The sequence below is a fragment of the Schistocerca nitens genome, chromosome 4 (genome assembly GCF_023898315.1).
Source record: "Schistocerca nitens isolate TAMUIC-IGC-003100 chromosome 4, iqSchNite1.1, whole genome shotgun sequence".
NCBI lineage: Eukaryota > Metazoa > Arthropoda > Insecta > Orthoptera > Acrididae > Schistocerca > Schistocerca nitens.
This window is the reverse complement of record NC_064617.1, coordinates 161,514,208-161,539,102: the sequence shown is the minus strand read 5'-3', so window position 1 is coordinate 161,539,102 and position 24,895 is coordinate 161,514,208. Positions and strand designations below refer to the sequence as shown.

At 40.9% G+C, this 24,895-nt stretch overlaps 1 protein-coding gene across 1 annotated transcript in view; it reads right to left on the bottom strand.

Moving 5' to 3' along the window:
- Positions 1-24,895, bottom strand: part of LOC126252177 (carcinine transporter-like) — a 165,185-nt gene that overhangs the window by 125,183 nt on the left and 15,107 nt on the right. The window contains exons 2-3 of the mRNA XM_049953047.1: positions 17,892-18,151; positions 12,460-12,699 (exon numbers count right to left, since the gene is read on the bottom strand). Coding sequence (XP_049809004.1) covers positions 12,460-12,699; positions 17,892-18,151 — 500 coding nt within the window. The remainder of the gene's footprint in view (positions 1-12,459; positions 12,700-17,891; positions 18,152-24,895) is intronic.

The following is a 24,895-nucleotide window of genomic DNA, read 5'->3' as shown; positions in this document are numbered from 1 at the left end:
AGTACTTGTGATAATTATCGAATGTGTAATAAGTGATGGAAACTGAACTGACTATGTAGTAATACTAAATGACATTCCTTACCAGCTAATGTTGTCTGGAGGTCAAGTCTCTTATCATGAATAAGAAGGAATAGCATGTTCACTCACACAAATCTTTTCTTAATTATCAATCACAGAAACTGAATAATATGAACTTCATATTTTGATGTTTACATGTAATTTTACTGTGTTAGAGAATGCATCTTCGAGCAATGATAACTTTTATACTGTACGATAATTTAAATCACACATGATTACTATGTGTTAGGAATATGTCTGCCTGCATAACTGGGTGGTAAAGTGCTCACCTGCCATGCAAGTGGGACTGGTTTCGATTCCCAGCTGGGTTTGGAGATTTTCTCCACTTTGCAGCTCCGAATGTAGCAGTAATCAGTACACAGGAAGTTTCAATAAAAACACGTTCAGTCACAATTTTTCTATGTTTCATGAAATTACACGATGCATTTTGTACCCAGTGGGTTCGTCTGCAAATGCAAATCGTCTGATACATAATTTCAATTTGCTCTTGATTGAGAGGAAATGCTTTCTCCTGTTACGAGAATGTTAGATGTTAGTTTACGCATATCGTGAATCGAGTGCGGAAATGTAAGAGAAACAGAAATAGTGCAGTGAAAATTATACCGAAAAAACAAGGAAAACATCCTTAACCTTTTGCGGTCACCATACTTTGTTTATTCACACTGTCGTCCCATAAGGTGCTCAATTTTTACAGCTCTTCACAAACGCTTCACAGAATTAATTTGCACTTAAGTGAGCAGAAATGACGTTTATCACATATTGTCAGAGATCTGAGTTTTAAGTAGTTGACAGATGCAAGGAATAAATTTAAACAGGTCTCTAAAATGACTAAAAGAGCTATAGCTAATGCAATCTGTTTGTTCATTTAACTCAGATTCAGACCTTGTTTCGAACTGTTCTAACTGATTTATGTAGGGAAAATATGCAGAAATTTCAGACTCAACCATTTTCAAAAATCAGGTATTTCGCCTCATATTCTAGAAACCAAACATATTTTCAGCAAGATAGGAAGCAATTTGGTAATATGATGAAGGGAAGCTTATGGAAAGATCATACATCTCTTAGAACAATAGGAAATATACTTCCACAAAATCAGAGAGCCTAAATTTACACTCTTTGATAACCTTCACCTTTGATCTCATCACGTTAAACTAGATCAGTTAAGTGTTTTTTTTAAGTTGTAAGCAAATGTGGGCCTTGACTCTCGTGATGTGCTACGACAATATCAATAAATCAATGTACGCTGTCCGCAGAAGGTTAAACATATTCTTCCTTGTTTTTGCCATCAGTTCTCCATTGTTTACTCCACTATTTCTGACATATTTCCGTACTCGATTCACAAAACATCTAAATTAACATCTGACGTTCTCATAACAGGAAACTGAAATTCACCTCACTCAAGGGCAAATGAAAATTGTGTATTGGAGGATATACAAGTCAGGGTGGACCCACAAGCCCGAAATGCTTCGTGTAATATAATAAAACACGGAAAAAATGTGACCGGACGCGTTTTTACTCAAAGTTAATGTGGTTTCGTTTTACTGAAATTAAACATCATCAGTGGTCCATAATGAAACGTATTTACAAATACCCTTGCTTCTTAGTTCTAAAATCAATTTTTTGCAAACTATGCTGATTTTACTTGCTGTATTTTTAAGTCCGATTTTCGTTCACAAAAAGGAATTCCGTCTGCTTGGAAGTATTTGATGCTTAGCCTCTGCTGGCACTGTTGTTTATCAGGTAAGCCCACAATGCCTTACTGAATTATACACCTCTTGATAGGAAGTGAAAGGTAAGAAGAACAATCACACCGAAGAAAGGCAGCTTATTATTGTTATACCAAGTGGAAGACAAAATGAGTACATAATATGTACTACAGTTCCTCTCGAAAAGTATTCAAAAGTAATAACTATTTAACCAAAGTAATCATACTACTTTGTAGATGACGTGCTGGTAAGCTATATAAACCCACAAAACCAAGTCAATCTCTGTAATTTCGTTTACACAACGACGTAGTTTCAGGTGAGCAGTTCAAATGGTGAAACAAGTTTCTACGCCTAAAACACCTAACCAACAATGGATCTTGTATAACATTTCTAAAGAAATAAAATCAGGCTCTCTGAACATGACAGGTATCGAAATATCTTTGAGTAAGCAATCAAGAGAGATACATTGCTATTTGAAGAGAGCATTGTTCTAAAAACCTAAATGTAACTGGTAGTGGCACAGAAAGGAGGAACGTCAAATGAACGATTATTTTTTACTGATACCTTAGGTTAGTGATTTTAATTGATTTTCTATTCCTCCACAACTTCTATTACCTGAAATTTCGACGTTCGCGTGTAAGACCGACACAAAGATCTTTCGGCTTGATACACTTTTCATAATTCAGTATTTTGGACTTTGGTCTCTCATCTTCTGCTTCTACATCTACATCTACATTTATACTCCGCAAGCCACCCAACGGTGTGTGGCGGAGGGCACTTTACGTGCCACGGTAATTACCTCCCTTTTCTTTTCCAGTCGCGTAAGGTTCGCGGGAAGAACGACTGCCTGAAAGCCTCCGTACGCGCTCGAATCTCTCTAATTTTACATTCGTGATTTCCTCGGGAGGTATAAGTAGGGGGAAGCAATATATTCGATACCTCATCCAGAAACGCACCCTCTCGAAACCTGGCGAGCAAGCTACACCGCGATGCAGAGCGCCTCTCTTGCTGAGTCTGCCACTTGAGTTTGCTAAACATCTCCGTAACGCTACCACGGTTACCAAATAACCCTGTGACGAAACGCGCCGCTCTTCTTTGGATCTTCTCTATCTCCTCCGTCAACCCGATCTGGTACGGATCCCACACTGATGAGCAATACTCAAGTATAGGTCGAACGAGTGTTTTGTAAGCCACCTCCTTTGTTCATGGACTACATTTTCTAAGGACTCTCCCAATGAATCTCAACCTGGTACCCGCCTTACCAACAATTAATTTTATATGATCATTCCACTTCAAATCGTTCCGCACGCATATTCCCAGATATTTTACAGAAGTAACTGCTACCAGTGTTTGTTCCACTATCATATAATCATACAATAAAGGATCCTTCTTTCTATGTATTCACAATACATCACATTTGTCTATGTTAAGGGTCAGTTGTCACTTCCTGCACCAAGTGCCTATCCGCGGCAGATCTTCCTGCATGTCGCTACAATTTTCTAATGCTGCAACTTCTCTGTATACTACAGCATCATAAGCGAAAAGCCGCATGGAGCTTCCGACACTATCTACTAGTTCATTTATATATATTGTGAAAAGTAATGGTCCCATAACACTCCCCTGTGGCACGCCAGAGGTTACTTTAATGTCTGTAGACGTCTCCCCATTGATAACAACATGCTGTGTTCTGTTTGCTAAAAACTCTTCAATCCAGCCACACAGCTGGTCTGATATTCCGTAGGCTCTTACTTTGTTTATCAGGCGACAGTGCGGAACTGTATCGAACGCCTTCCGGAAATCAAGGAAAATAGTATCTACCTGGGAGCCTGTATCTAATATTTTCTGGGTCTCATGAAGAAATAAAGCGAGTTGGGTCTCACACGATCGCTGTTTCCGGAATCCATGTTGATTCCTACTGAGTAGATTCTGGGTTTCCAAAAACGACATGATTCGCGAGCAAAAAACATGTTCTAAAATTCTACAACAGATCGACGTCAGAGATATGGGTCTATAGTTTTGCGCATCTGCTCGACGACCCTTCTTGAAGACTGGGTCTACCTGTGCTCTTTTCCAATCATTTGGAACCTTCCGTTCCTCTAGAGACTTGCGGTATATGGCTGTTAGAAGGGGGGCAAATTCTTTCGCGTACTCTGTGTAGAGTCGAATTAGTATCCCGTGAGGTCCAGTGGACTTTCCTCTGTTGAGTGAGTCCAGTTGATTTTCTATTCCTTGGACACTTATTTCGATGTCAGCCATTTTTTCGTTTGTGCGAGGGTTTAGAGAAGGAACTGCAGTGCGGTGTTCCTCTGTGAAACAGCTTTGGAAAAAGGTGTTGAGTATTTCAGCTTTACGCGTGTCATCCTCTGTTTCAATGCCATCATCATCCCGGAGTGTCTGGATATGCTGTTTCGAGCCACTTACTGATTTAACGTAAGACCAGAACTTCCTGGGATTTCCTGTCAAGTCGGTACATAGAATTTTACTTTCGAATTCACTGAACGCTTCACGCATAGCCTTCCTTAGGCTAACTTTGACATCATTTAGCTTCTGTTTGTCTGAGAGGTTTTTGCTGCGTTTACACTTGGAGTGTAGCTCTCTTTGCTTTCGCAGTAGTTTCCTAACTTTGTTGTTGAACCACAGTGGGTTTTTCCCGTCCCTCACAGTTTTACTCGACACGTACCTGTGTAAAATGCATTTCACGATTGCCTTGAACTTTTTCCATGAACACTCAACATTGTCAGTGTCTGAACAGAAATTTTCGTTTTGATCTGTTAGGTAGTCTGAAATCTGCCTTCTATTACTCTTGCTAAACAGATAAACCTTCCTCCCTTTTTTTTATATTCCTATTAACTTCCATATTCAGGGATGCTGCAATGGCCTTGTGATCACTGATTCCATGTTCTGCACTTACAGAGTCGATAAGTTCGGGTCTGTTCGTTATCAGTATGTCCAAGATGTTATCTCCACGAGTCTGTTCTCTGTTTAATTGCTCGAGGTAATTTTCGGATAGTGCACTCAGTATAATGTCACTCGATGCTCTGTCCCTACCACCCGTCCTAAACATTTGAGTGTCCCAGTCTATATCTGGTAAATTGAAATCTCCACCTAATACTATAACATGCTGAGAAAACTTATGTGAAATGTATTCCAAATTCTCTCTCAGTTGTTCTGCCACTAATACTGCTGAGTCGGGAGGTCGGTAAAAGGAGCCATTTATTAACCTAGCGCGGATGTTGAGTGTAACCTCCACCCATAATAATTCACAGGAACTATCCACTTCTACTTCACTACAGGATAAACTACTACTAACTGCGACAAACACACCACCACCAGTTGCATGCAATCTATCCTTTCTAAATACCGTCTGTGCATTTGTAAAAATTTCGGCAGAATTTATCTCTGGCTTCAGCCAGCTTTCTGTACCTATAACGATTTCAGCTTTGGTGCTTTCTATCAGCGCTTGAAGTTCCGATACTTTACCAATGCAGCTTCGACAGTTTGCAATTACAATACCGATTGCTGCTTGGCCCCCGCATGTCCGGACTTTGCCCCGCACCCTTTGAGGCTGCTGCCCTTTCTGTACTTGCCCGAGGCCATCTAACCTAAATAACCGCCCAGTCCACGCCACACAACCCCTGCTACCCGTGTAGCCGCTTGCTGCATGTAGTGGACTCCTGACCTCTATCCAGCGGAACCCGAAACCCCAAGTCGAGGAATCTGCAGCCCACATGGTGGCAGAACCGTCTCAGCCTCTGATTCAGACCCTCCACTCGGCTCTGTACCAAAGGTCCGCAGTCAGTCCTGTCGACGATGCTGCAGATGGTGAGCTCTGCTTTCATCCCGCTAGCGAGACTGGCAGTCTTCACCAAATCAGTTAGCTGCCGGAAGCCAGAGAGGATTTCCTCCGATCCATAGCGACATACATCATTAGTGCCGACATGAGCGACCACCTGCAGATGGGTGCACCCTGTACCATTCATGGCATCCGGAAGGACCCTTTCCACATCTGGAATGACTCGCCCTGGTATGCACACGGAGTGCACATTGGTTTTCTTCCCCTCTCTTGCTGCCATATCCCTAAGGGGCCCCATTAAGCGCCTGACGTTGGAGCTCCCAACTACCAGCAAGCCTACCCTCTGTGACCGCCCGGATCTTGCAGACTCAGGGGCAACCTCTGGAACAGGACAAGCAGCCATGTCCGGCCGAAGATCAGTATCAGCCTGAGACAGAGCCTGAAACCGGTTCGTCAGACAAACTGGAGAGGCGTTCCGTTCAGCCCTCCGGAACGTCTTTCGCCCACTGCCACACCTTGAGACAACCTCCCACTCTACCACAGGTGAGGGATCAGCCTCAATGTGGGCAGTATGCCGGGCAGCCACAGTCGTAGTCCGATCGGGGGATGCGTGGGACGAGCTGGCCGTCCCCCGCAAACCGCCATCCGGACCCCCACAGTGATGCCCATTGGCAACAGCCTCAAGCTGTGTGACCGAAGCCAACATTGCCTGAAGCTGGGAGCGAAGGGATGCCAACTCAGCCTGTATCCGAAAACAGCAGTTGCAGTCCCTATCCATGCTAAAAACTGTTGTGCAAAGAACGTCTGAACTAAACTACAGAGAGCACAAACAATTCGACACAAAATTTAAACGGTTATTAAAATACAAGATTGCCTAGTAAATGCAGTAATGCTGCTACTTGCGCACTGCTGACACATTGCTCGGCGGCGGAAGGAGACTACGCGATTTTACACTATTCAGGTACTAAAACGCGATGCTACAACTCTCAAATACTACAATACGCCCGAAATTTACGAATTAAACAACGCAAATACCAAAAACACGCAAAGAAATTAAGAATTAACCTATGTAACAATTAAGTGAGCTAAGAGTATCCGACTTGCTGCTGCAGCTGCTTATCCAACGGCGGCAGGCAGCACACTTCAGAGGTAATGTGGTTGCTATATGACTAAAAGTGTAATTTTGATGCGTTTATCAACTATACGTAACATAAAAGCCATGGTAGATCTTAGTCCGATCGATTGGAAAACTACAACTTCATAATCATTGAGTTCTTCTCGCTCTGTTTATGCTTAATTGGAGTTTGATTTCCTTTTAATTATCAACAACGTTCTTACTTCGTTTATATATGCAAGTAAGACCTTATTGCCATGGTATCATTTTTCTAAAATTGTTGTCTAAAAACAGCAAATCTTTCCAGTCATTCAACATTCTACACATCTATCTGAAATATAGGTAATATATATATACAAGGTTGTTTCAGATGAAAATCTCTCTTTCAGGATTAGAAATTTCCACGTCAACAGCTTGATTTTCCAGACAGAGCAAAGTAAATGACCATGACTCGATTGTAAAAGACAAGTAATGATTACACAGTAAAATATGAAACATAAGTATGTGTTTACAAATTGGTATCGGAGTCGTAGCTGTATTCCACTATTCTGTACTTTTCTTTTTATATAGCAAATGCATACTGCCTAATTGGAATACAGTAAGCGGCTCACGAAGAAATTATTTTATGGCCTTTATCAGTCACATATCATAAAAATAGTTTCCTGAGCAATTACCACTTGTTAGTATGAAACATTCCGACGTTTTAAATGTATTTCAGCATCAGATGAGGTAAAAGCTTTGATCTATCAGTTGACGAAATGTTATGATACATGTTCAAATCATCAAACCATACATAGCCAAGAGGGAGTAGATTTAGTTTTATTACCGATATCTCCGATGGATGTACAGTATTTCATGAAAAATTTCTGAATCTAGCAGATGAATTAAACAAAAATTTAGTTTCGTCAGGGAATCATACAGGGTGATTCACTAACTATTGTCACCGAAAAAATTCCGAAATTATGATGGTAGCTTAAAACATTTTGTGGGACAGATGTTGCATGGGACAATGGGGGCCATAATATGACATTGGTGTTTTGTTGCTAGGTGAGGTCGCTTCAGAGATATGAAGGTCAACTTTTTTTTTTAATGGGATGCTATAGTTAGGTACTTATTTTCTGATAGCGGATATCGAGACTAATCCAATGATGTGTAACAGCAAGGTCTTTGAAAGTCAACGAAGTTTAAAAAGGTGGCGTGAACGTACATTTACAGAAGGTTTGCGAAGTGATGGCCACTGGTAGCAGTGCTGTGCAGCAGTCCTCTTACCGTGGATTAAGTGGTATTCCATATCATTTCAGTACTTATCGAAGCACATGCTCTGACAAGTCACTCTCGTATATCGTATAAATAGTAAATATTCGCCGAATACGGCGTATCTATCTAATGTGCTATTGACATGTAAACACCATTCGACGGTTTCGCAATACAACACTAATAGGATCGGCAAGACTAGTATCGTCGAATCAGGCGAATATGAATGACGTATTCCTTCGAAGAACAAGTCGAAATGCTTCTCATTTTCGGAGAATGCCACTGACATTCAGTGAGAGCTAGAGACTTATAGGCTGAAAGATATCCTCAACATTCCCGCCCAACACATCTTACATTTAAATATGTGTATGATAAATTGACAACAACTGGATCTTTAACGCATCGGAAACCTATCCGGGCCGGCCGCTGGTGGCCGAGTGGTTCTGGCGCTACAGTCTGGAACCGCGCGACCGCTGCGGTTGCAGGTTCGAATCCTGCCTCGGGCATGGATGTGGGTCTTGTTCTTAGGTTAGTTAGGTTTAAGTAGTTCTAAGTTCTAAGGGACTTATGACCTCAGCAGTTGAGTCCCATAGTGATCAGAGCCAAACCTATCCGGCCAAGGAAAGTTACCAATGAGCAAACGGAAATTAGTTCTCTTTCCACTGTGGTACAAGGTCCTTGTGTTAGTTCGCGTCAAATCGCAAGGGAATCTGGACTGAGCCAGAGTAGTGTTGTTCATGTCTTGCATCACCAGAAATATCATCCTTACCATATCAGTCTCCACCAAAATTAACTGCTACGGATTAAATGCATCGCATGGAATTCTGCCGATGGGCTCAACTTCAGAATCAGAGGGATGACCCATTTATTAGCTTGATTTTATTTACTGACGAGGCTGCATTCACGAACCATGGAAATGTTAATTTGCATAACATGCATTATTGGGCAACTGAAAATCCATGTTTCCACACCAAAAACCGTGGTCGGTGAATGTATGGTGTGGGACTCTGGAGGACAGAATTATAGGCCCCTAATCATCGAAGGAAATCTTAATCGTAGGAAGAACACCACATTCCTGGGAGAAACACTAGGTGTGTTATTGGAAGAAATACTTTTAGGAACAAGGAACAGAATGTTGTATCAACACGACAGGTATCTGGCGCATTTTTCGCTGATGGCTAGAAATGAGTTACAGAGACAATACCAAATCGTTCGAGTGGACGCGGAGGAGATGTGTCGTGGCCAGCTCGTTCGCCAGACTTGAAGCCTCTGGATTTCTTCTTGTGGGGATTCGTAAAAGACGTTGTTTATAAATACGTTCCAGCTACAGAGCATGTGCTTCGATAAGTGCCGATGTGATAAGGAAAACTACTCAATCCATGATAAGGAGATTGCAGCACTGCATTGATACCAATGGTCATCACTTTGAACACCTTCTGTAAATGGACGTTCATGCCTCCTTTGTGACCTTCGTTGACCTAGAAGGACCTTACTGTTACACATCATTGGAATCGTCTCGATAGCTGCTTTCAGAAAATAAGTACCAAACTACAGCATCTCATTAAAAAAAATTGACCTTCATATCTCTGAAGTGATCCCTTCTAGCAACAAAATTCCATATTATGGTCTCCATTGTCCCATGCAACTTTTGTCCCACAAACGTTTCAACTCCTATCATACTTTCGGAGCTATTCTTGTTGGCAATAGGTAGTGAGTGATCCCGTATAGCTATCATGGAGAGTGGCTGCCCTAGACCATACTCTGAAACACAACTCTGTGATACTGGCAATGGGGAGACTGAGTCAATAATTACGGTGTTGAAGAGCGAGACCTCACATGCGTATGGCGTGATACTTAGCGGAATAGAAAAGCACTTTGTTGCATATGTTAGCTGCATTTGTTTCCTTTAGGAATGGTCAATTTCATGAAGCACCCAATAGCAATAACACTTTATAAAAAAGCAAAAAGGGATAATATAGATAACTTTAGACCTATTTCTATGCCACTAGTGTTTGAAAACGGATGTGAAAAGTCTGGATAAAGAAGCGTAATTTATCAACACAGTTCACGCTATATACCCTCTTATCAGTTAGACGCTGAATGAAATCGAAAAAAAGTTGCGTACAGTAGGCATCTTCATTTCCATAGTGCGGATTACAAACTGTTACCACAGATCATTGTGAAATGAGAGGAGTAGCTCACAACTAGTCCTCCTCACACATGGAGAACAAACAGCAAAACGTCATTCTCCAGATTTATGAGAACAGTTATGAGGTGGCATCTGATTGGTGAACTGTTCAACGGACGGCACACAAAGTATGCTGGGACAGCTGCGGTTTCTTTTTCATATAAATGTTATGCCTTGTAATATGATATTAGTTTCTAAATTAATACTGTTTGCTGATGGCACTAACTTCTGTATATAAACGTTCTGATTTCTAATAAGACAGTCGATTCCATAATAATTCTGTTTTCTGGTGACACAAGCTTGGCTGTGAATGATGAATGATAGTGAGTGCAACATAGTCAATGTATCAAATAATGAAGGTCAAAAGATACGTTGATGGCTTGTAGAAAATAAATTCTTGCTCAGTGATGGCAGGAATCAGTTTCTACAGTTTATGACACACAATTTAAATAAAACTGACATTGTCATTATACAGAAAGGGCGTATGACTAGTAAGTCCGAACATTTCAATTTTCTAGGTGTTCAGATACATAGTAAACTGTCACGGAAGCCCATGTTCGGGATCTTGTTCAAGGACGGAATGTTTGTGTATTTACCGTTAGAGCATAATCTGCAGTAAGTGATCGTGCAACACGAGATTTTACTTTGCGTATTATCGTTCGCTTATGTCTTATTGCATTATAATACCTGGTAAAAGTTCCTATTGACAAAATGGATTTTTGGCTCAAAACAGTGCAGTTAGAGGAAAATTTGGTTTGAGTTCTTCAAGCTATTGTCGACCTCTATTCGGTAGTCTAGGAATTCTGACGCTGGCCTCTCAAAATGTATTTCATTTTGCGTGGTTTGCTGTTGACGATAACACCTTCTTTCCGAGATTTAGTACCTTTCACTCAGTTAACGCTAGGCAAAAAACCAGTCTACATTCGGGTCGCACTTCCTTGATTCTTGTACAGACAGGCGAGCAGAATTCTGCAGCATCACTCTTCAGTAGCTTACGACAGGAATTAAACAGTCTTAGCAGTAATCCTCGCACATTCAATGGTAATGTGAAGAATTTCCTCAGGATAACTTCTTCTCCTCTGTCGGAGAGTTTCTAGATAAATTTATCTAATTCCTGTATTACTTAATTGATTATGACCGTATACTGGGTGTGGGAATGACTAGATGGTTTACAGTGGAGCAGAAAAATACAGATAAATACTCAATTCTTTTTTCTTAATGAGAGAGACGTGTTTGCACGTTTGCCTCGTTTGTATTCTTCATGTTTTCGAACTTTTAGCTTCCTTTTACATCTATTACTATTTTTCAAATATTGTTTGTTTTGAGATTTTCATGTTTTCCCCTTAGCTGCCTTGATACAAGTAATTGCGCAAATCCGTTTAGTATTGATAACAGCATCAGTAGTGTAAACTTGCTCTGTAGTTATTACTGGGTAGTTTTTAGTGTGTATTGAATATTATTCGTCCTCGAATGGACTATTTCAGAGAGACGCACAACCCAATAAGCCTGTGTTAGCGACCTCAGCTGGAGAGCGACGTGTTGAGTCTGACTTCAGTCAGTGGCGTGACGCCTGCTCGGCCACATTCTTATCGGACTGGTGTGTACTGTATATTTGTAATTAAAATTTATTCTGATCGGCACATGACGGGCACGCACCTGATCTATGGAATGGCAATGAGTCTGAAGCCAGGCAGATGTATGCTGAAAGTTTTGCTAAGAGACATTTGCCGAACAGCACTGGAAAACTGAAAAGCCAGAAACGAAGCAAAGATGAAACAACAGAATAAGTGTGTCTAAATAATAAAATGCAAATAATTGAACATATGTATATCTGCTTCTTTTTACGTCCTCTGCCAATTCCTCAGAGATTTCCCAAACATTAGTTAACATCCAGCACACTCGCAACTTGTCATCCGCATTGGGTTTATCTGCATTATATCTTATTTATGTTAATTACACGTGCAGACGCGTTCCTTGTACATGGAGATATGCTCTTCTGTTTGGTCCTACGGAACCAGACGTAATAGAAATACCTAAAATGACTTCATCCGGTTACTGAAGTATCTGTTTGATCTGAGACTGAAAAATACGTTACCGTAATCTATAATTTAATATCATCTAACTTTTATTTTATATAAAAATATAACTTACGTTAATATAAAATTCTTTCGTCATGAACTTCTGAGGCACACATAACACAGCGAAAATTATTAATAACTTAATACCCACCAAGTGATGTTCTTAAAATATTTTTTCGTTGCTGGTATATTACATTACAAAGGTAAAATGAATAAGACGGCTATAATCTAACAGACTAATGGCTTACATGTCACCTATGTATCCGAATAGCAGGCTCAGAGCCACTCCGATGTTTTGTGCGTAGAACAAGACGTCATTGGCGGACTGCTGTTTGTCACAGACCCAATTCATCTGGGAGGGGACAGTCAGAGAGAACCACGTGTCGTCATAATCCCAGCCGTGCTGACACTTGACGGGTTCTGAACTGTTCCAGTTGACTCCATCGCTCTGGTTATACATCAGGCACTTGCTGAACGACTTGCCTGCCCTGTGTGGGGTCAGATATTTTTGAATCAAGTAGCTAGAAAGCTCTAAAATAACAACACTGCAGTCAAAGCAAAATTAGCTAAAGTGAAATTTTAGTGAATGATAACAAGCATAAAATTTCTAAACAAATATTTTCTATGAATCAGGCAACTTCCTAGTACCCACTATGGGCTAACGGAATCCACTTACATATGAATCTTTGAATTCGTACAAACTGTTACACAATACCAAACATAAAAAACGCGAAACTATCATCAGCTCGTACATCATTTTGGATTGCATGTGATTTACTAGGCATCGTTCTATTGGAGTCGGTATGCCGTTGCCTTCATCGGACTGTGGAGATGACTTAATATAGCCAGCTGTAGAAGACCGACAGTTAAACGTGGGTAATGAACCACGATGATACTTTTTTTTCCGTTAGTGTACATTGTCAGAGTTGAACGACGTAATTGAGTGAAGTATTTCTACGAGTAATAGGGGAGTGGCTTTGTGAATTCGAGCATGTGTTTACTGCGGAATGCTATTTAGGTTGATGTGCAATGTCACGTGAACTGTAAGTACCATGTTTTCCTTGAGGAGAAAAATTTAAAAATTTGGTTCTGAAAGGAGAGTATACTCGCCTCGCTGTAAAGTTGCTTAATAATGAAGTGACAGGTCCCCAAATGTAATATACTGCGCACTGTGTAAATGCTAAATGTACGGAGAAGCAAGTGTTTGTGGGAATAGTGAGGAAAACTAATGATTATTCAAAATTTAATCATACTGATGGCTCTGTTAGCACAGTATTACTAACATACACATGTTTAGTATTGCTACCAGCCGAAGTCAGCAATTAATTGTAGCAATTTTGTCAGTAATTGATTGCTCAAAGTGCCGCCTGCAAATACCAAGCAAGTGCATAGCTTAAATGAGAAGGTTTACGGCGTCAGAGAAGAAGTATGGTCTGAAAATGTCTCTTGTGGAAAGTTCAGTGGCAGTATAATAGCTAAAGTAGAATTACAAAAGTACGTTCCCTCTTAATGTGACTGTATGCCGTCATATGGCGTATTTTGCGCGTGTAAACCAACACCGTACATACTCCGTAAGCAATCCTGATGATTATCTGAGGAAAAATGGCAACTATAGTCTTCTTGTACAATTACCTATTTAACATAGTTAACCAGGAGCATCGACATATGCAGCTGTTGTGTAAGATTGACTGACCCCACATTAGATACGAGCATCAGAGCCCTGTCGGAAGAGACATGTGGATGAAGATGTTAAAGAAATTATCACCGAAGAGCCAGTGAGTGGAACGGAGGACTATAATTCCGACAATTAATTAATCGATAAGCTTGGTATCACTGATGACGCACGTGAAGAGGCGCGTCAGAAGGCGCGTACGAAAGTGAAAGCGCATGAAGAAATTGTAGGAAGCGTTCATGAATGCGAATAAAATTTCAGAAAGATTAGAACATGCTGTTTTGGGAATGCCATATGTAATTACCATACTGTAAAAATCGTTCGAAGATGGTGGCAATAAGAAAACCTCTACTTCTCTACGACAGTCTTCAACCTCTTCACTGCAAATTACAAAAGAACAACACTACCGCATTCAAAACAGACAATTCAAAACGAGTGAAAGCTGAGAAACGAAATGCAAACATCTGTACCGTATATCAGAAAACATAAAAAGGAGAGTATGATGAACTCATACTTTTATTTTTATGCCAAAACTTTCATGACATGCTACAAGCGGCTGCGGAGCAAAAGATTGCTTCCTTTGGAACTGGAAATTTAGTCCCTTCATAACAAATCAATTCACATATAAAGATCGATAGACTTTTTACGATCGTATCTCGGTTATCACCACCTCATCCAAATGATAAGTCTTAGGAAAAGTTCTTAAATGATCATAATTTCGATGCTGCACTCCTGCAGGAAGTAGTTATTAGTAGAAGCAACATAAGTATGACATTAAACTTTTCGTAGGTGACTGTCTATGGCTATTAATTAAAAAGAGAAGCATATTTGTGCCATCAGCCGCACAATTGTACATTTATCCGCTACCTACAGTTATTACAAGTATCTTCGCACAGGAGAGGCAGTGTGTATCAATGGGTCAAAAATACATTTTTGTCAAATATCACCCAATCTAGAGTAGAATTTACGAACTGTCGTAAGGGTCTGTCTGAACACACTCGATATAAGATTTCTGTGCCGTAGGACAACTAGAGTAATGGAACAGTCATGTCTATTTTTCATTTTGAACCACTGATGAACAGTTTTTCTCCAGTGAAGATGATTGTAACAATGAATCCGTTAGAGAAAAATCATACAATTGTACAGTTGATGGCATAAGTATCCTTTTTTCAAAATTATAGTAGTATTATTAATAAATAGTAGTAGTAGTTATTGTGAGACGTTGGTGTGGGTAACTCAAATTTCAGGTTAGCCCGCTGAAGCCAGTCGGGAATAGCAGTGCACCGTCGCTTTGAATCCCACATCCCATAACAGGTATTCATCAAACTTTCATTTGGAAGAACAAGTTGATGAAATCAAAGTATGAAATACGATGGTTGACTGAAAAGTAATGCCTCCACCTTCGTAACTCTTCAACAGTTGGCAGCATTGGTATGTGGCAGGTACTGGCATCTTACGTAGCCTCTTCTATACAGCTCCAGTTGTCGTGAAGCCTTAGCATTGAACGGTTGTGTTGTTACAATGTGGTACCCAGCGCAGACGGTCGGTCAATGCGACTTAAGCGACGTGCAGTCATTGAATTCTTGACAGCAGAAGGTGACACCGCAAAGGAGATTCATCAGATAATGAAAGCAGTTTATGGTGATAGTGTTGATGCGGGTACTGTGCGTCGTTGGGCGAGTAAGTTTAAAGATGTTGAGGGAACAACATCGGACCTGCATGACAAATAAAGAGTTGGACGTCCTGTGACAGCAACCACCAAGTTTGACAAGCAAAATGTTGACAGATTGATCCAGGACGATCGTCATATCACTCAGAGAGAAACTGGAAGCACAATCGGCATTTCACAAGAACGTGTTGGTCACACTAATGCATGACAATGCCAAACCACACACTTCACGTGCCACCACAGTAGAACTTCAGAGACTGAATCTCACCACTGTACGGCATCCTCCAAACAGTCCAGATCTAGCACTGTCTCACTTCCATCTCTTCCCGATAATCAAAGACGATCTGCGATAACATGACTACGCTTCTGACGAAGACGCTGAGAGAACTGTGAGACTGTGGTTGCGGAAAGAGAGTGTCGACTTCTTCCGTGACGTCTTAAAAAAACTTGTTCATCGTTGGCAGAAATGTATTATGTGATTATGTGGAAAAGTGAATATTGGTAATTAAAGATCACATTCTAAGGATTATTTCTGCGTTTGATTTATGTAAATATTCCCACCCATATCCAGTTAACGAAGGTGGAGGCATTACTTTTCATTCAACCCTCGTAAATAAATAACTACATGTGGAAGAAATAAGCATAATCCTGTAGGATAGTAATGCGATGCATTATTAATAGGGTAGAAACATCGTCTACGATGGTTACATTGAAGCCTATACAATGAAATTAGGTGACGTCAATATTCCTTTATTAGACCGCTACACGTGTAACATGATCAGTTGACTTCTGCCTTAGTCTTTCTTAGTGTGGAACATTAATTTCTATTAGCACAAATTTATCTTATTCTCAAGGGAAACAGCAGGACTGTGACATGCAACTAAGCAATATCCCAAGAGAAACTGATGCTCTTTCATTCTCATAGCAAAATCAACAAGCGTAATTTGTAAAATTAATAAACGGTAATAATGAATCGATTAAGAATTTACAAAAGAAAAGAGAGTGTAAGAGAAAGCATGTACATGTAAGTAGGAGGAACGGGGCGAAAGTGTTTCATAGGAGCAGTAATCCAGTATTAGTGCAAGACAAGTGCAAATACAGAGCCTAAAGTCTACTAGCAAAGCCGTTTAGGGGGAACCTTACTGAACTGTGTAGACGGTTAAGTGCAGAGTTAGGTGGGGAGTCTTATAACAGACTGCCTACTGTTGAAGAGAAATTTGCTACTGTTGAGAGAGGGAAGACTCAGTTTCAGTCTTTTTTCATTTTTTCTTTTTTTTTTTTTTTGAAGAGGTAATCAATTTACAAAATAATTTTCAACATTTAAGGGGAGAATGTGAGTCGAATAAACCATTCTCAGAAGCGCTAGAGCTGGTAACTGGTCAGGAGGAGGTTACTTAAATCCGTGCACCAGTTTGAAGTCATGCTACATTACTACTGGGCATACAAAAGAGTTTCAAAGAGATTATGGTCAATATTGAGAAAAATGATTAGACGTTAAGTGAACTTTTAGGGTTAATCGTGGTGGTCTTTACATTCTTGAGGAATTTTGACATTTTGATGACAGTCATTTCCTATCTCTCAAGATAGTTCAAGTATTTAAAAATTCAACAAACGGCACTCATCCTCAGACTTGACTAGAGCAATCTCAACTTCCCCCAATGAGGGCTTGTAGTTTTTAGCTTGAATTTGTGTGGTTATTTCGATAGTGAAATGTATCGCACATGTGTGTCTCATCTCATACATGCAAAATATCTTAAGAATTTCGACGTCTATTTATACCAGCGAAATTGTTTGAAGTAGAATAATGTGATAAAAACTACAGTAGACTAATCACGAATAATTTTAGCCAGACGAACTTCACAAATCCTGCTCACTTTTATGTGTGAATGGTGCTGAAGGATCTGTTCTGGTGCAATTCCTACGGTACTACTGAACTGATTGGCATTTGTGTTATGAAATATCGTTCATGTAGCTGCATCCAACCATTCTCGCTGAACGACGTAATCTCGAAGAGTTCAAAAGCTTATTACAGGAGTTTTGATATGACAGTTCACATGGAAAGAGTGATCATGACCAGAATGGTAATCATTTTCCCTCTTTAATCCTGGGTCACAGGGATATAGAAAATATGAGTATGTGCTACCTGATGTGCTTAGGTGTCGACTTGGGAAAATACATGGAGTTACCAGAAATGAGAAAGAGACAGGAATGAGAGCCGTGTTTTTAGGAAGGTACGCTCAGAAGGAATGGCACGTTAAACCTCCATTACTATTGCAGTACAGAGTGTGATACATGCGGTGTTTATAATGCTATGAAGCACATTTTGAAGTGAGTCTCACCTCGGAATTGTAAAATTCTTCCACTCCTCCAGCGACAGGTTGGCACGTTCCCTGCCAGGAACATGGCACCAGTGATCAGGCGTCTGCATTGCTAGAAAGAAAACATTTATACTCAACATATTGAGACATGGGCCGACGCAGTTGAAAACAATATTGAGCCTCGTCTGAAATTTTCCTCTCGACCCGATGGAGTCCAGCACTTCCTCAAATGCTGGCGCGACTTTGGGGTTTCTTCTGTTGGTTGAAATTTCCCCGTTTTCCTGTAATCAAACAGCACGTCTATAGACTCACAATAATAATGTTTATTAGTTATATATTTGTCAGTTTTATAATGTGTAAATATACTACTAACATGAAGAAATATTCAAAGCTGATGACTAAAAAGTTTCAAGCTTTACCTCCATTGCCTCACCAAACACTGGAAAGAAGTGAGTTTGCACTCATCATTTTAAAAGACTCCGTTATTCCAGTTCAACCACTGAAGGTGACCTGTTATACGAATAAGAAATAAAATTATCCTCCTACTTACCAGTTTCAAAGTCGTTATACTAAATGGCCAAGAACTGCTGGACTAGAACTAAGCTTCACATTTTGTTTCACACGTCTGTCAGTATTATGCAGATCGTTGTATAAAGCCATATAAATCTAACGTCAATATCAGTATCTGCAGTGATATACGTTTAAAATTTCTGAATGTATTGTAGTTAGCAATGTTCCTCTTCACCTTACATTTCTATTCATTCAGGTGCAACCTAATACGTGAAGTACGTAAGTAAATTCGGAATCCCATGTACGTATCGAGAATTGCAACACACACTTTCGATTTACTTCTCCCGTCGTAGAAATTGTAGTTTAGAATTACATAACGCCTGATTTTGAGTCAAAACTTAGACTCCAAGTAGTTTACTTTCAGTAATGGCCCTATTTGTGCCGTCACAATATTCATTATTTCTGCATTTAAATAAGGATATATCGCGCCCTATTTGCTTCCTATCCCGAGCAACTCTTAAGCATTTCCGAGGGCCTTGCTTGTCAGTGCCAAGGAACTGAAATAGGCGCGTGCGAATGTTCGTTCTGGTGCCAAACATGAATCCAGAATGGATAAAAGTTTTATTCCCCGGAATCTAGTAATGGATAAAACTCCAAGTCACTGTGTTGTGATGCATAAAGCTCTTACAATACAGTGCGGGAAAGCGGATATTTTGCTCTGGATACAATGAAATACTCCTTAAGAAGAAGTTGAGCCTAGCACGTATAAGACGATGTTAATGGAAAGTGTAGTGCTGTACAAGCCAATATTTCATTATACCAGGTCGACGAACTGGCTAATGGTAAAGGGCATATTTTCATCAGGCTTCCTACGTATGATGCTCATTAAATCCGACCTAGAATATATACACCCAAGTGAAAGGTAATGTGACAAAAAAAAAAAAAAAAAAAAAAAAACAGAAGTTTACACTCATTGAGGCTGAAATGCTGACATAAGACGCCACTGCAAATGTTACTTAACGGCACTGGTCTCGAGTTGTCGGCCATACTTACAGCTTAGTTAAGAAGACTTTGATTCGTAGACTGTGACGAGTCTCGACGAATACGTAACTTCTCTTGTTCGTGTGTTAAAATCCGCTTCTTTTGTCAAAACATAGAAGAGCTTAGAACTATTCATCTCCCTAATGTTCTAATGCAGTTAAAGTTGTGACCAAATTCTAAAACAGTGCATTATTAAGCTAAGAACTGAATGCAAGTCAAGTCAATAATTTATGATGCAGCACATTCTCAGCACAAATATAAACTTGTAACTTCTTCACTTCTTCACGTATATTGTTACCAGACGCAGTTCTCGTTTCAACAGCTATCGATGGTCCTCAATAATTAAATTATTTACCTGAAAAAATCTGTAGTCTCTTGAACATCGTTATAGATTAGGAAGTTTCGCTTATTAATCATATAGCAAAACACTCTCGTCTCGGCGCGCTATCATTAGCCAGAATCTCGTCTCGATATCTCATATAATTTATGAGAGACGAGGAATTTATGAATATTTCATCCTAGTTTTTTCACTCACGCACGAATTCTTGACGGAGAGGATTCACAAATTCCATTTTCTAGAGACATAAAACAGACAGCGATACCGTTCCAAGTTTAAAGACTACTTCAATATATTATCTACATTTAATTCCCAGCAACATGTAACCTAACACGCATGAAATACAAATCCAAAGCGACACATGTTTTTCACTTCAAACTGAGAAGTTACCTACTATCAAAGTATCACAGTAACTACGACCATTTACGAATCGATTGGCGCCGGCCGCAGTGGCCGAGTGGTTCTAGGCGCCTCAGTCCGGAAGCGCGCTGCTGCTACGGTCGCCGGTTCGAATACTGCCTCGGGCATGGATGTGTGTTATGTCCTTAGGTTAGTTAGGTTTAAGTGTTTCTAAATCTAGGGGACTGATGACCTCAGATGTTGAGTCCTATAGTGCTTAGAGCTATTTGAACCATTTGTAACGATTGATGGTTCATCGTGAAAGTAACGAATTCAGCTATAGGATGTGCGAGAAAAAAAGTTTATCACCAACTTGTTTCTCTAACATCGCTTGAGAAAGATCGGGCGGCTTGCTGTTTACGCAGTCAAGCTAGTTAGCCAGATTCCGTGCCGGGTAGGCCTACCATTCTATTTTGGTCGTCTGCTAACGCATCCAGCACACGCTGGCAACTACGCTCCCCTGTAAAAGTCGTAACTTATTTTAAACTCACTATAAACACTGTCCTCGCAAAATTTACTGTTCATAAAATGCCTGTCATGAAAATGAAGCATCCGGCAGACGTGGTGGGATATCAACTTTGAACCATTTATTATGGCGGTTCACAAACAACAACTCAGGTACACATGTTATACCAAAACGTTACCGTGGAAGTAGGGGCCAGGAAGTGCTGGTGAAATAACACACACGGCTGATCATACCCTTTTATTTTAAAAGACTTTCTCAATAATAAATTTTAAAGTCAGGCATTTTTTAAGAAAACGATTTCAAAACAATTTCCAATAGCTGACAAATTTTCTTTATGAAAAGAAGATTGCAAGGTATGACGTTAACAACTTCCCAATAATAAGATTTTAAGCTTGACATATATATATATATATATAAGACAAAAGTTAAAAAAAAGCTCTTTTAAATAGCTGGCAAATTTTTTCTATGTAAACAATATTGCAAGGTATGACGTTAACAACTTCCCAATAATACGATTTTACACTTATCACATATATATAGACGAGAACAATTCCTTTAAAAAACACCTTTAAGTAGCTAGTTTGTACTAAAGCTAAAATAGTTGTATCTCTACAGTTAAGTAACTTGTATTACACCTGTCAGTTGTTACAAGATAAATGTGAATAAGCCAGCACACAAAGTTTCACATTATAGGCAGCTCGGTGAGGGAGTGACACGTGTAAAGGGGCCCAAGTCACAATACGCGGAATAGTTATTTGTGGTCCACAGGGCCACAGCAGATCAGCCCCAAAACTTCCAATACAAACCACCACCTCCCCGAGTTACCCAAAACCAGAAGATGCACCAAGGGCGGTGCCTGCACAGGCTCCGAACCACAGAGACACGCGGCACCGACCATAAATCACCAAATCGAGGTGTGAATGAAACGGCCCGACAAAGAAGCAATTACCACAATCCCGCGGACAGGCAAACGAAACTGTGGTGGGAAGACCCCAAAAGAACCACTGGTGAAGAAACTCATACACTTCACTAGAACTTGAAAAACCCGTTTTACATAAAAACAGTACTCAACTTCTCACACTCCTCCACAGCGCCGCGAACACGTTGCACTTCCAAATGCTCGTCAGAGCCAACCGCTGCCAGTGGTTTCATCGGCAGATAAGAAGACGTACGGTCTCACGCGCTGATCTCCTGCACCACGGCTTCTAAGCTTCGTAAGCCACGTACATGCGGGTAAGGCAGACTTAGCCCCTGACAACCAAGAAGTCGGGCAAAGCACGTGGCGAGCAGTTGACGACCCTCAACAACAGAGCCCCGCTCGCGACACCACCTCTCTCGGTCACCGCCCAGTACGCACCCCTCGATCGTCACGCGACCGTACACTTGCTCCACCTCCCGCCAGAGGGCGGTAGCAATCCAAACAGCGCGCCAAACCGAAAGCGCCCCCGCAAACACTAGACGCAAAGGGAAAGCACTGTGCCTGGCGCGCTTTTCGAAGAGCCGGACACAACTACGGCTCAAACGTAATATTGTTCACATACAAACCAACGACGCATACGTGAATGATTAGAGCTGAAACACTCTTTGGCAAGTTAAATGTCCACCAGAGGTGCATTGGTGTTATTGGTGTTGTCACCAGATCTCTTCGGGGCGTTAATAGCGTCAGATGTTGAGTGTGAAGTACACGTATGTGTCGCATACCTGTGAGAGACAGCGTGTTTTGTTTGAAAGAGCCATTTACTGGGTTTCTAGTTGACAGGCTGGTTAAATGATACAATATCCAAATATGTCGAGTAGTTAATTGTGGCAGTGGGCTGATGTTAGACCGCATGGGAATGCGAGGGATGGCACAGTCGTTCTGAAAGTCCTGATCGAGCACGTCTGACCACAAGATAAGACTATTGTTCAAGTATGCACCACCGACAACTAGTAGCGAACTTCCCGCTACATTCCCTGTCATGCCGCACCCTTGGTCGAACTAGTGTTTTTTATTGTCTCATCCATAACCCACAGATAACAATACGAGGTGTGGCTAGAAAAAAACCGGACTAGTACTGGTGAAACAATAAAACGAATGCAATAAGGCTGAAAGTCGCGTGGCCTGTCACGTGACTCTCGCTCCGCCTACTGCTCGAGTTTCATCTGCCTCCTGCACTCAGTCTGTCCGTGGCGTCTGTTTTAAGTAGTTGACGTTTTGTCTGTGCGTCGGAAAATGTTGAGTGTACAGAAAGAACAGCGTGTTAACATCAAATTTTGTTTCAAACTAGGAAAATCTGCAAGTGAAACGTTTGTAATGTTACAACAAGTGTACGGCGATGATTGTTTATCGCGAACACAAGTGTTTGAGTGGTTTAAACGATTTAAAGATGGCCGCGAAGACACCAGTGATGACACTCGCACTGGCAGACCATTGTCAGCAAAAACTGATGCAAACATTGAAAAAATCGGTAAACTTGTTCGACAAGATCGCCGTTTAACAATCAGAGCAGTGTCTGAGTTAACAGTAGTTGACAAGGAAAGTGTTAGGCAGATTCTTCATGAAAGTTTCAACATGAACAAAGTGTGTTCAAAAATGGTTCCAAGTGTCTCACAATTGAACAGAAGTAACGCCGAAGAATGATTTGTTCTGACATCCTGGAAAACATTGAAAGTGATCCCACCTTCTTAAAAAATGTTATTACTTGCGATGAATCGTGGTTTTTTACTTACGATCCCGAAACTAAACGCCAATCGATGCATTGGAAAACTCTTGGTTCTCCACGACAAAAAAAAGCACGAATGTCAAAATCGAAATTCAAGGCAATGATGATTGTTTTTTTTTTTTGACATCAAAGGGATTGTCCATATTGATTGGGTACCAGAGGGACAAACAGTGAATCAGCATTACTACATTAGCGTCCTGGCTACCCTACGTGAGCGAGTACGGAGAAAACGGAACGATTTGTGGAGAAAAAAGTCATGGATCCTTCACCAAGACAATGCCCCAGCTCACAGTGCGTTGTCAGTGAAGACGTTTTTGGCAAAACACAACATTCCCATCTTATATCATCCACCCTACTCACCTGATTTGGCCCCCTGTGACTTTTTTCTTTTCCCTAAAGTCAAGTCAGCTTTGAAAGGAACTAGATTTGAGACTGTTGAAGCAGTAAAAGAAAAAGCGACGGAAGTAATGTATGGACTTACCGAAAAGGATCTGCAGCATTGCTATGAACAGTGGAAAATTCGTATGGAGCGGTGTAGAGACCGAGGAGGAGAGTACATTGAAGGAGATAACATGAAATTGTAAATAATTGTAAATAAATGTTTTTTCCAGCATCAGTCCGGCTTTTTTCTAGCCGCACCTCGTACAAGTCAGATGGCCGTGTTAGGAGTAATCCCGCGATGGGGATGTACGGACATGCTGATGAACGGTGTCGTGTTTTGATCAGCTATGAATCAGCTTCCTACACTAATCCTGAGAGTATTGCAGCGACCTGGGAAGAAGTTTCAGTCTTCCAATGTCGTAGAAAGGCACAACGATGTTATTCCTCGGGTCACTCCGTGGCGATTCAACTGGTATGACCCTAGGTCACGACTGATAATGACCGGGAGAACTCTAAGGCACAGCTGTTTTTCACGAACATACCCAGGTGTTAACTGCCAAGAGCCTGTATCTTGGAGACGTTTTTCAACAGAACAATGCTCATTCACACGTGATAAGTGTGTCTATGAACTGCCTGCGTGTTATGAGGTGCTCCAGCGGCCAACAAAATCAGAGGTGTCCCCGACAGAACATCTGTGGGACGAGGTCGCAGCCATCGTCGTCCCAGGCTCAGTCTACAGGATATCAATGGCAGTTGCAATAACTAAGGGCCAGCTTACCTCAGGAGAGGATTCATAGGTTTATGACACCCTTATCCTATCACTGCATGCGTCCAGCCGAGATTACATACTCAGAAGTGGGGGCATCCACCATTTTTTTATGATATATAGTATATGATTCTCTTCAGTACAGGTTACTCCATCTCTCCACACCTTTACAGGGGATTATGATGTACTCTTCACATCTCAATGTCACTGGCACGTTTCTCCTCTCAGCTGGCTCATGGCCATTCAAGATTTCTTCAAACGCTGAATTCGTCATCCTTGTTAGCTGAGGCTTCGCGTAAGGCAACCCTTCACATGTTTAGGGGTGCTTCACATCTTCTTCTATCCTTCTCTGATGTTAAAGTAGCATATCAGTCCTGAACTATCGAGGGAATATTGCTTTGAAGGAATTAGTTGGGTTGGGGT